A 12417-nucleotide genomic window follows, 5' to 3' on the forward strand; every position below is an offset into this window, starting at 1 on the left:
GTGATCAAACCGGTCCCTAGAAGGAGCGACATCAGGTGACCGTACTGGCCGGGAGTCTCCTCCACCCACCCCCAGAGAAGTATTCAGGCTTTACTCATACTTTCTGCCTGAATACTCTTCTTTACTTACAACGTCCCTCCCAAAAGGATGTATTATTGGAACAATGCACCCAGACTACAGTGTGATATATTATCACTTTCTGAACTGAGATTTCCAAACAATAAGATGCCATATTTCAAAGTCCCAGGTTCTGGAATCTATGGGGCAAGAGAGGAATGAAGTAATGATTAACTACATCAAGCATTCTGAACGTTTATATCACGAACATACAAGTTGCCCATCTCAGCGAAGCTGATTTGTTGTTTCATACAGATTAAATCAAAATTAGGATCGATTTTAGGTAGGTCAGCCTCTAGTCGACCTCCAACATTGTATACATATTTTAGCATATTTAGACATCAATATATATACATCCGTCTGCACGTGTAGTTGGCTCTTGGTTATGAATTAACAAAGCGGACAGTCAGCACAGACAACCCCAAATAGGAGGTACATCGCAAAATCAATTTGTACTTAGTTTACGTTAGGTTTTATATACGCCCTTTCGTCCGAGCTGCCATTCTTTCCTGGGTATAATGGTGGATTTTATGCTACGGTGGGGTCAGGGGTGCTGGGGGGATGACACCTTCCCTTCCTCATTAGGTGTGTCATTGGACTCATGACATTATTAAATGCTCACTGACGAAAACTCGTGTTTATTAAATACTCATCCATGAAAACTAATTTTGCTATGAAGTACAGCTGCACTTATCAAACTTTTGACCCCTATATGCCTGCTTTAGTTCTATCCGAGCTCGTTCCGGCTATACTAGACAGAATGACTGTTTAGTACACATAAAATAGATTTCGTATTTTTAGGAGTTTTTCTAGCTTAAAACTCAACAATAAGAAAAGAAATGACCCAATTAAAGAACAAGCAAACAAACAGGCAAAAGATTTGAGCACCGTTTCATCAAAGAAGACATATGGTGCCAAAGAAGCAAGGGAAAGGTGTCCAGCATCTGTAGACGTTAGACAAATGCAGATTCACTACGCGGTACCAGTGACAAATGCAGATTCACTACGCGGTACCAGTGACAAATGCAGATTCACTATGCGGTACCAGTGCATACCTGCTGAAATGGCTAAAAATGTCAAGCAAACTGACAGCACCCGATGAGGACTGACAAGAACGTGGAGGAAACGCAAGGCTCAGACACTGCTGGTTCAACTGCCCAATGGTTCCAGAAGTTTCCTATAAAGCTGTGCATGCACTTACCGCGGGACCCGGCAATCCTGCCCCTGGGTCTTCACTCCAGTGAAAAGAAAACCTACGCATCATGTGTACAGTAGATGCATCCATAATTGTCAACAACCAGAGACAACCCAACTGTCCCCTCCACTGAATGGACGGACCCACTATGGCTCGTCCATAGACTAGAATACTAACTCAACAGTAAACACGAGACAACCCTGGATATGGGCAACAACCTGGACGGAGCTCAAACATATTACACTGAGTGAAAAAAAAACCAGATGCAGAAGGTCTGATGATGAGACATGACGTCTGACTCCATCCCTGCGACATTCTGGAAAAGGCGGAGTGTTAGGGCTGGAGAACTGATCAGTGGTCACATGAGGCTAAGCATTACGGAGAGGATTTGACTAAAAACAAGCAGCACCAGGGACTTCGGGGGGGGGGGGGGGGTACTGGGAGGGAGAACTGTTCTGCATTTTGACTGTGGGTGTGGTTCGCATAACCGCATTTCTCAAAGCCCACAGAACTCTATACCCCAAAGAGTGGATTTTATATGTAAATGTAAAAATAAAATTAAAAAACATTTCTCTAACTGGTGGCTTTTCATGAGAGCATTGTGGAGAATTACTGCCGTGGAATAGTTGGCCTTTTCTCTGCCATCAGCCAGAATTCCTGTCCAGGCTCTTTATAGAGGCTGAGAAAGACATCCGCGTTGTCTGTGGCTGTAAGCAGATGGTGGCAGAGGGAAGCTCCTTACCCCCCAAGGACAACACTTCAGTGGCCAACTTCCCTCAGGTAAAAAATCCTAACAAGACAGAAAAAGTAGAGAGGGGACACAGGCCGAATGACACCGACAGCTGCCCACAGTGATGAGTTCCCCGAGTGCCCTGGAAAGGGTGATGAGCACAGAGGTGCGGGAGGGCCGCTGAAAGCGCGAGGAGGAGCGTGTGGTGAGAAAGAACTTGAGGGGAACAGAAAGGAGAACTAGAAGTCAGTAAGACAGCAACAGGAGTTGACACTAAGGAGTACGGTGGCCGCGACTGTCACGAGGTGAGAGCCTACCGCACGCCAGGCTTCGACTCATGGGTCCCACATCCATTCAGTCCTCTCAACTCTTCTGTGGGGCAGGTAGTATTTCTTTGCTGGTTCACTGATGGGAACACGGAGCCCCACTGGACTAACTGACAGACGTCACACGGTTAGTGAGAGACAGGGACCGTGATAGGGACCCATGTCCTCTCCCACAGGCAAAGCCCATGATTTCCGTTCCACCAAGCTGCCTGCATAAAAGGGAGCTTGTCCGTAGATAACACACCACACACGGGGCAGTTACCATACCTCAAATAATACTCCGGTATCAAAGACTGTAAGTGTACTTTATGCAGGACCACGCTCTCTATAATCTAACGCTGTTTTTTTTTTTAAGTTTACCAACACTCAGGAAGCTCTTTTGTGGAAGGAGCAGTGAAATAAATATTTTAGGAAAGTGAAGGATTCCTTTATGATACAACCGATCACCTCATAACCCTTATGCTGGGCAAGTCTGGATTCTTATAGAATGGATTTTCTTCAAACAGGGCATATTTCCAACATGTGATGCACTTTTAAGAATCAATCTATATTTGCCAGTCCTGGAAATTAAGTAAATAAGATGAAGAAGTTTTACAGAATGAATAAATGGAGGACTTCAGTTAATTACCTTTGATTTTATACCTCTGCCAAAGAAACAGAAGTCTAGGACACGTTAAAATCAGTAACATCCATCTCTCTACCTTGCAGGATCTCTTGCTGGGAAGTGGCTCATGGTGCCCACATGACCACTGGACCCATTCCCCAGTTTATTCACTAACTAAGGTCCACCTTGAATAGTAAGGGGGTTACCCAAAGACGCCAAGACCAGAGGGAGTCAAAAGAATGTCAACAGCATTCAATCCCCAAGATGCATTCACTAGCAAAACGAAATACTTAAATATGTAGGCTTCTGCTGGGATAAGCATGATATAAGACCTGTGCTTATGTTAACTTTTTTCTTCCTGACGGTTAATGAATAGGGGAATCGGGAACAAAATTCTCTCTTAATAAAGTGATCAACTTCGTACGCTCTCTTGTCAACTCCCACTTAAGAAATGAATAGAATGAACCAGTCTGTACAAAAAGACAGAGTCCTTACGCAGAAAAAACACAGTGACGCAAAGTACACATTTCAGAACTGGGAAGCTCAAATCCAAATACCTCTCCTGCAACAGGCAGTATACAATGCCGAAAAACCTATCTTTAAGAGAATAAAGTTAGAACTCAGAAGCATGTGGTTCCAAAATATGATCAGGAACATATTAAACTAATACCCAAACCAAACCAAAAAATGTGGAGCAAAGGGCTCGAAAGATATTCTAAAGCACTTTGATATCAGTGTGCAAAACACCATCTGAAAAATACCTGCTTAAAATATTCACAGGAACTTAATTTTTATGGTGCGGGATGAAAACCATGTCCAAGAATAATCAGGTGATGTGTCTGTAATTTGCAGGAACTCTGTTTTTCACTTATTACCCGAGGAGTGACATCACAAGCATCACGAGCATTAAATAAATGTCTAGGAAACCTGGTAAATGTTTATGAGGCCTTCTGATGCTGATGTAAGACCCAAACTCATATCCTTGTTTGACTCACGAGCAGGTCAATTCGGTGGCGCCTGCAAGAGTGAACTTAACAAGGTTAAAAACTTAAAAAAAAAACACAAAAACCTACATTTATAATGTTGATGTAAGTGAAAGTGAAAATGTCAGGAGACTCAATGAATTTGGTAATTTTACAAAAGCCGGCCCCAAAGCTTCAGGGAAAACCAGGTTGAAAATATGGGAATTTCCCTTCTCTCCCTCTATATTAAAACCTCTAGCTTCTATCAAACAAAAATGTCCTGTACGATATTTCCAAGATACCTGGGACTAAAACATGAGCCTGCTGTTTTAGAAACACAATTTCAGACACAGATACTTGGGAGATCGGCAGGGAAAGAAGCCACAGCTTTTGAATTTGCAACGTACCTTTTCTGGCAGCTGGGACTCGACTTCCTTCTTCAGCCTCCTCAGTAAAAATGGTCTCAACACCTTATGTAGACGCCTGATGATCAATATAGTTTCCTCTTCATTTAAGTCCACCTACGAGAGAACCTCACATGAGTTGGACGTGGTTTTTTTTCTTTAATGATGTTTCACGAAATAACGCTTTCGGGTTACCTTTATTAATCTGTTGTGAAACGTGATTGCGATTTTATGTCCATCAAGGCCAGGTCTTTACCTGTTATGCACACCTCAGAATCCTCCTCCCATGTGCCAGGTGGTGATAACATGGTCTCTAAATGGGTGTCTCTGTCTTATGGAGTCCATGGGAAAGGGGCCAGAGCCACTGGTCTCCCAGCTCAGAATTTTTTTGGATAGGACTGCCACAAATCCTTACTGAAAACTGAGACAGAACCCAAGTAAAGGGGCAATGGTTCTACTCCAAGTCGAAGCCTTAAGTTAGGCTCCTAACTTGGATTGTCTCAGACACAGAAACACCCCAAGGCGACAAGGCCTAAACATGAAAAGAAGAGAGTAGACCCAGGGGATGGTGGCGGGTGGCCAAGCCTCTCTACCTCACTCGGCCCTCCCTCTGCTCTGATCTCGGTCAGTCCTCTTTCTGCAGCACCTTCTCTAGAACCTCTACGCCACGTCTCTCTATGAACCTCTAGGGGGCAGACTTGATCGACGTTCCTTTCCACAAAGGGGCAGGCCCATGAGTTACTGACAAAAGACAAAGGTCCCTAGAATGTACTTCGAAATTAAAGAGCTGAATAGTTCCAACATAAATGTCCCGAAAGCTTTCTAAGTGACTTTTCATTCCCACAGTTAAGAAACCACTAATCAAAAGGACAGGTACCCATTCCTTTTCTTGCAATGGCCCGTGTCTTCCTTTCATGAATGAGCTCCAAGAGAAGATAGATGGTGGAAGGAATGATAGTAAGAAATGTGAAAATGGCTACTCCGGGATTTGAGGAGTATTAATGTAGACACAAAACGGAGGCTCACACTAAAACTGGAAAAAATGTGTACAGAAAATTAGCGTGAGCTGGTTCAGTTTCACACACAAACTCTTCATCGGGAAACAGTTGGAAGAGAAGCCCAAGTTTATAACAAGGGAGTATCTGCTCTCAGGTTTGTGTTCAGTTGGTTTGGTTGATCTGGTTAAATTGATTCAACAACTATCTTTCCATTCATCCTCCCTGTGGCCCATACAGATGAGGATTCCATCAGTCAGGATCATTCTTTAGTGGCCTGATTCACGTGTTCGCAAAAGACCAAGTACCCGAGATCCTAGGACCCTAGACCCATCACTAGATCCATTTTCTTAGGACAGAAGATAACCCTGGAAAGAGAACATATGCACCCACTGATGAGTTTTGTAAAGTAAGCGATGTTGTCAACCCTACGGTTTTCTGGGGCCCTAACATTCTCAGCTTTGGGTTCTTTACGTTCATTTCACTGCCATACAGTGCAAAATACAAAAGTTAGACCAGTACCCTTTCTCCAGTCATGGCAAATGGAGCATTAAACCACTGTTCAAATGTGCTGCAGCTCTTAAAAATGGTGGGAAGGAGGAAGTTAAGGAGGGCCCAGAGTTCCGGGAGCTTATTCTGCAGCGGGGTCCCAGTCAAGAGGATCCTTCTGGGGGCCACATAGTGAGTGTTCAAGACCTGAGTCAGCTTGCAGTGGTGATTCTTCATTCGGTGGCCTTCATCCACAATCATGTATTTCCACCGAATCTGTAACACAAGAGGAAGGACCAACATGCGGTGAGCAAACGAAAATATAACCACTTCCGACAGGCAAGCGTGGTGTGGAAAACCAAGGAATTCAGACTTTGTGCATAATATGGTATGATTCTCCTTCGGATAAAAAAAAAAACTCAATAGTCTGTTTCTCACACTTGATAGATCGTGTAATACATCCCGTGATAATGGGATGTCAAAGCAACAGTGTTGCTTAGGGGCCATGTGATTCCAAATTGCTCTCACCAAAGAGGAGAACTTGGGCCCGGGATGTAATGGTTGGGCCAGGACTAGCTCCTGTGTCTCCCCAACCAACACTCCTATTAATGCTAGACCATGATGGCTATCCCCGATTTAGTGTTCATGCTGCCTCGGCTCAGAGCAAGAAGAGAAGAGAGCTCTCTACTTGACGCAGAAATTAATGACCGATTTTCCAAGATGGCGTCAGTAGGTACTTCTAGATGAGACGCTCTGGCTTCATGCCTTCGCTTCTATTGTTATACTGTTAGTGCTTGGCTCAGCTCAGTGTTCTTTTTTCTTCTTAATTTGAATGAGTTGCTAACATTTAAAAGTTGGAATATTTCACTTAAAAATCTGAACATCCAGCTTCTCTTAAAAAGGTCAGATCTGGCAACCTGGAGTCTCTGGGTTCAGACATATTCCTTAACCTGCCAGGTCCTTACCTGCCAGGTCTAGGATCACTGTTTTCAGATACCTAAAATGAAAGGATATACTCACTGGCACTGAAGACAATGCTAAAATATCATTCCTATGTTTTTGCCAGAACTTTGGAATTAAACACAATCTCCTTTCCCAGCGTGACTACCGTGTGAAAAATAGAGGGGCCATATGACACAATCTTCCCTCCTAAGTCCGCACACAGGTCCCTTCCTCTCTCATAACTTACCCTTCAGCCCTCTTCAAGGTCACTGGTCTCAGTTTCTTTAAGTGAGAACAATGAGGAATGTCCCACTAAGCCTATTCATTCCCTACGAAGCAGTGGCAATGGCCAAGAAAAGCATCTGGTGCTCAGATGTCCCCGGATCCTGCTCCAAAGCTCCCAGAGAGAGAGGAAGGAGACGAGCAGAGTATTCTAAATGGTCCCTGCCTTCCTCATTAGAAGTGACAGTAAAGTCGGGGGAGAAGAAATATAAAATCATTAGTCAGGCTGGGATGCTTGGGTAAAAAACAAAAAAACAAAACAAAAAAAACAAACAGAGCTTTGGGTCTCTTGTTTTGTTTTGACTCTTCCTCCACTATTTCTAAGAAAAGTGTCCTTGAGAATGAAGTGTACGGACAGCTACCCCAAGCTTAGCAATAGCACGAAAAGAGACCAGCAGATACAAATGTATCTAAGTAAGCAGTCGAAATCTACTTTTTAAATTTAGCTTATGACCTAATAAACACGGAATCAGAGAGGACTTCGATTTTGCTAATCTACTCATTTACCAATTAGGTCTTCCGCTTGGACGAAATATCGCTACCCCTGTCTATAGCTTCATTCCTCCAGCAACAAATAAAAGCAATTCATCTCACTACCAGGCATCTCTGATGAATTCTGAAATACATACACAGAAGACGTGATAGATTTTTTTTTTTTTAAGGATCTCCAATGTACAAACACATTCCCAGGGTCCTACCGAAAACATGTCAATTCTGACACTGCCAAATTCCTCTCTGAGAACGGGGAGCAGGAACACAGCCTTGTCACCAGTGCCATCTCAATGATTACACCTCTCCTGGGAGCACACTTCCTGTATGGTAACTCCTATGATGCCAGGAAGGCAACTCTCGGTTCCCAGAGCAAAGGTTTAGTGTGGACAGAGAACAGATCCCAGAAACAGATTCTGCTCGGTTCTGGCCATCACTTAGTTTCGGATTATAGCACTTCCAAAACACCACAGGGTAGAAGAAATTACCGGAGGAAGAAAAATGAAGTTTTCGTGTTTGGTCCCACAAAAGAAGGTATTCTGAATGAACATATTAGGAGGCAAGGCTACAGAAATCAAAGAACAATGTTCCATTTTCTGGCTAAAGGACAACTTTGGACGTACAAATTAGGAGACATGCGTGTCATAGGTAGAAAACAACTCTTTCTCAGCTTTGAGTGAATAGTCACAGAAACAGCCCAGAGTCATCTAAACAATGGCCCATTATTTTACCAGGGGAAAAAACCTAACACGGGAATAGCACCAAAGCCGCATTCTGGACAAATGTTCACATGGAGAAGACCATATGGAGAGGTGCCTACTCATCTTTGGAGAGACAAAGGCACAAGAGGAATGAAGTCATGCTGCTGTCAATAACCCAGGGCAACAAAAACAATTATTTCTTCCACAAGCACGTTCAGGGCCGCTGGAGAGATAAGGAGTTGCAGAAGGGGCCCAGGTGAATTTTTTTAAGAGATGTAAACTCATTAACTATGAGAGTCTAGGTAAGAGAACCAGGATCAAGGACATATGCCAACAAAACAAAACAAAACGAAACAAAAAAAAAGCATGCATAAAATTAAAACCCATTCCCAAAATACATCTGACTCTGAGAAAGAGGGAGGGAGTGGGAGAAAGAAAGAGAGAGAAAGAGAGAGAGGGAAAAGCCATCTAATGATCAAATTATACCAATGAGTATAATTTGGGGAATACTTTACACTCCAGTGCAATGGTCCGTAATTAGAGGTAAAAGAACTTTTTTTAAAAAAAACATACCTTTGCAAGAATGTGCTTGTCTTTGATAATGTACTCGTAAGTAGTCAGGAGGACGTTGAATTTGCCACTCCGCAGCTGGGGGACAAGGGAGCGTCGCATGGCAGGGGTGCCCTGAATGGAAAGAAATACACACATATATATATTACCCAATGGAAGTAATGTGTGCATTTTGTCTCACTATTCATGGCTTAATGGAGCCCAGACACGTGACTGCGGATGGCACCTCTATGCATTATCATATACAGATCCATTATCCACAAAGAAAGTGCTTGGCGAAATCGCGCACATCTGGACACTTTTCAGACCCTCATAGGCAGGCTTTCCCACTGAAAACCGAGGGAGGGGAAGACGGATAAGGAAATTACAGTAACCTCGAGGTGGCCGAGAACCCGCTGCTCGGCTGAAAGGCTCCATTTCTATGGGAGCGTGCAGCAGGCAGCCCAGGGTCTGGGTAATTGCCGAACTTTGCAGCAACAGTGGGCACGGCGGCGGCACGCGGAATGCGCGATATTTGTCATTTGTATTACTCTCATCAGAAACCTCGCAATATGATAATTAACAATTTTCTTCTGCATTTCACTATCTGAAAGTAATTATGGTTTATTACAGTAATCTTCTTGGGATGATTAACTCACACTGTTTGGTACATGATGAACATGACAAAACTTTACAACCAAATACAGTTCACAGATGTGCATATGGAATGAAGGAAAAAAAAAAGAGCGTCTATTTTTTGCTTTTCCACATTTATATATAAATACAGCATTCCAAACCTTGTAAGAAATTTTCACCACAGAAGGAGCCCATTTGTCAAATTCATATGTCCAGTTAGACAGAGTCCTAGAGAACAAAAAAGAAAACACACAGAGAAAAAGACATTTGTATCAAAGTTGGTGGTTAAAAAGATGTTCTTATTCACGCTCAGGCCTCACCTTGAAAGGGGCGAGAGAATATAAAATATCTCAACTACATATTTCTTTGAAAGGTGTGGAAATAATAGATAAGTGGGAAATAAGCTGCCCCAAAGCATGACAAGTGTGTTTATCAGTTCCTAAGAAATCTCATAAGAAAAAAAAATTAAAAAATGCATAAAGATGGAGGGGGAATACCTTAATTTCAATATTGAAAACAGCAATTGCCAGAGCGATTTGGGGACTCTTTAAAAACAGCCGTGTAAGTTCACAGAAAAGTTGAGTCAGGAAAAAGAAATGACAAAAGCACATGAAAATATTAAATAAATCTGTCAAGAGGGAGCAGGGAGAGAAATGTGGAATGCCTTTTTTTTTTTTAATCCCTGAAAGCGTCCCCATAATACAGGAGTCAGAACTTGCAAAATATAGATGAAGAGTAAATATATCCTCGAAACGTCCATACGATACGAAGGCTGTCTAAATACTGCGGATTCGGGTAGCACAGATTTAGCAGGTCTGCAAACAGTCCTCGTTCAGACAGAATTTGCAAATGCTGAACCAGAATCCTTTTTGTTTGTTTGTTTGGCCAGATCCAAGTCTGCATTAGTCTGTATTAGCACCCAGACGGACAAAGATCTCAGTGACTAGAATTGCGATCTGACACCCGCAGACAGAGACACCCCACTCCCAGGGGGGCCGTTCTGAACAGGTATTCCTTCTCTCAGGAGAGTCCGGAAAAGACTAACGAGGAACCGCCCAGTCTCTGGGAACTGAGTGGAGAGCAGGAAGACCGGTCCTTGCAGGGTAGCAAAACCTCTCCGTTAAACTGCCCGTTCTGAAGGCAGTTTAATGCGAAATTCACATGTGCGATTGTGATCTCGACTCTGTTTTAAGAGATACTGTCAAGGCAGATTTAAGAGGACGTACTTTTTGAATATATGTAACCTTTCGGAAATGGGCCAAGGGAAAAAAAAATCCAAGAAATCTTTAAAAAATAGATTATCGAAACCTTTCTGCTTGTCAAGCTGCTTAAGCTGACAAATAAGACAGCCCTGCGGTGTGCGGGCGGTGTAGACCATGGCGTGGTGCTAAGGGCTGATAAAATCGCTCAGTCCTGTGTTTAAATGGTGATTCAAAGAGGCCTGGGGTGGGAAGTGAAAACTTAAGTCCAGATCAGATGCTCCTGGTGACCCCACAAGCTGCCTTACTTGAAAAACAAGGACAAGCTACTAATAGGGCCGTCTACAACCTACAGAAAGATAAGTGCGGAATAAAGGACTTTACTTACGAAAGGGGAACAATGATGAGATAGGGGCCATTGAGTCTTTTGTGCTCCATCAGATAAGTGATGAGTGCAATGGTTTGTATGGTCTTCCCTAGCCCCATTTCATCAGCTAAGATCCCGTTCAAATTGTTATTGTACAGGGAAACCATCCATTCCAGGCCCTGGAGCTGAAATGAAGAGTAATTGCTTCAATTATCCAAGATCTGCACAGGTAATTAATACTAATACAACTCAAGTGAGGCTGTGACTTCTTAACTCCTCGGTGCTATATGTTGGATTTCCCACAGTCGGAGCGTGGGGAAGCACCAACACAAAAAGAATGTAAAATACAAGCCTGTAATCAGCCCGCGGCTTGGCAGGTGCTAAGTGTTAATCAGATTTAGAGACGACGGGCTGCAGCGCACTGGTGGGATTTTAAGCAGCTTTGCTGCTCATCCCTACTTAGCATTTCACAGTATATGACATACCAGAGTTAGTATAAATGAAGAAAACCCAAACTAAAATCCATTCCAACCACTCCAAGAACAAAAAGCCAATGTGAGGATTAGAGACAAACAAACCAGAAGGCAGGTTTGGCACCCAGATCAGAGATCATTAGACGCAGACTTCTGGGCCATGAAGAGCCTCCCCCCGGGGCGGGATCCCCTCCGTGAGGAAGCCGGCTGACCAGGGAGCCCGGGGCCCGCTGCTGGGCCCGCAGGAGGGCACTTCCTGGCGGAGCGGAAGCTCCGGGGCCTCACATGGAAACTGGCCATGTGGGTGCTCCCCACGGGCAGCGCAGGGGAGGGCAACTGCCTGGAAACATGTCCCACGTATTTTTAAAGTATGAAAGCCCTGCACCAGAGACACAGCTTTTTGTGGAGTTCCTGTGTTAAGTACAAGAAAGACTGGGGTGAGAATACAAAATTGTCCCAATCCCTTCTCCCAATCACCAATACCAATACCGCTACCATAGCACAGATGTTGGGTTTAAACGGTAGGAGCAATTCAATACATTTGTTTATTTATATTATATTATAATATATATATTACATATATATTATAAAATATATAATACATATAGCTATTTATACATATTATATATTATGTATTACATGGAAGTGAATATACATAAATATACAAATATATAAATATGCATGTCTGCTCAAGTCAATTTAGCTTGCTAATGAAGTTATGCTCAGGGAAATGTTAATTTTAATTTCTTTTATGTAAGAACCAAGTGAGTAATTCAATTATTTTCAATATTTACTAAGTGACTGTTCTGTGCAAAGGACCACGCAAGGAGGTATAGCAGATGGATGTTGGGCTTTGCAAAATGCATGGCTCCCTTCAGAAGTCTGCAGTCAGAGAGGAGACAAAGAGCTTTCACATATCCACACGCACCAAGAAGGGGCTGAAAGGGCGCGGTGTAC

At 43.2% G+C, this 12417-nt stretch overlaps 1 protein-coding gene across 1 annotated transcript in view; it reads right to left on the reverse strand.

Annotated features, from left to right (window-relative positions):
* The window catches only part of SMARCA2 (SWI/SNF related, matrix associated, actin dependent regulator of chromatin, subfamily a, member 2), a 169883-nt gene that overhangs the window by 96172 nt on the left and 61294 nt on the right, over nucleotides 1-12417 (reverse strand). Inside the window, exons 15-19 of the mRNA XM_034647334.1 lie at nucleotides 11009-11172; nucleotides 9583-9649; nucleotides 8810-8920; nucleotides 5856-6098; nucleotides 4342-4455 (exon numbers count right to left, since the gene is read on the reverse strand). Coding sequence (XP_034503225.1) covers nucleotides 4342-4455; nucleotides 5856-6098; nucleotides 8810-8920; nucleotides 9583-9649; nucleotides 11009-11172 — 699 coding nt within the window. The remainder of the gene's footprint in view (nucleotides 1-4341; nucleotides 4456-5855; nucleotides 6099-8809; nucleotides 8921-9582; nucleotides 9650-11008; nucleotides 11173-12417) is intronic.

The sequence above is a fragment of the Ailuropoda melanoleuca genome, chromosome 17, assembly GCF_002007445.2.
Source record: "Ailuropoda melanoleuca isolate Jingjing chromosome 17, ASM200744v2, whole genome shotgun sequence".
NCBI classification, from domain to species: domain Eukaryota; kingdom Metazoa; phylum Chordata; class Mammalia; order Carnivora; family Ursidae; genus Ailuropoda; species Ailuropoda melanoleuca.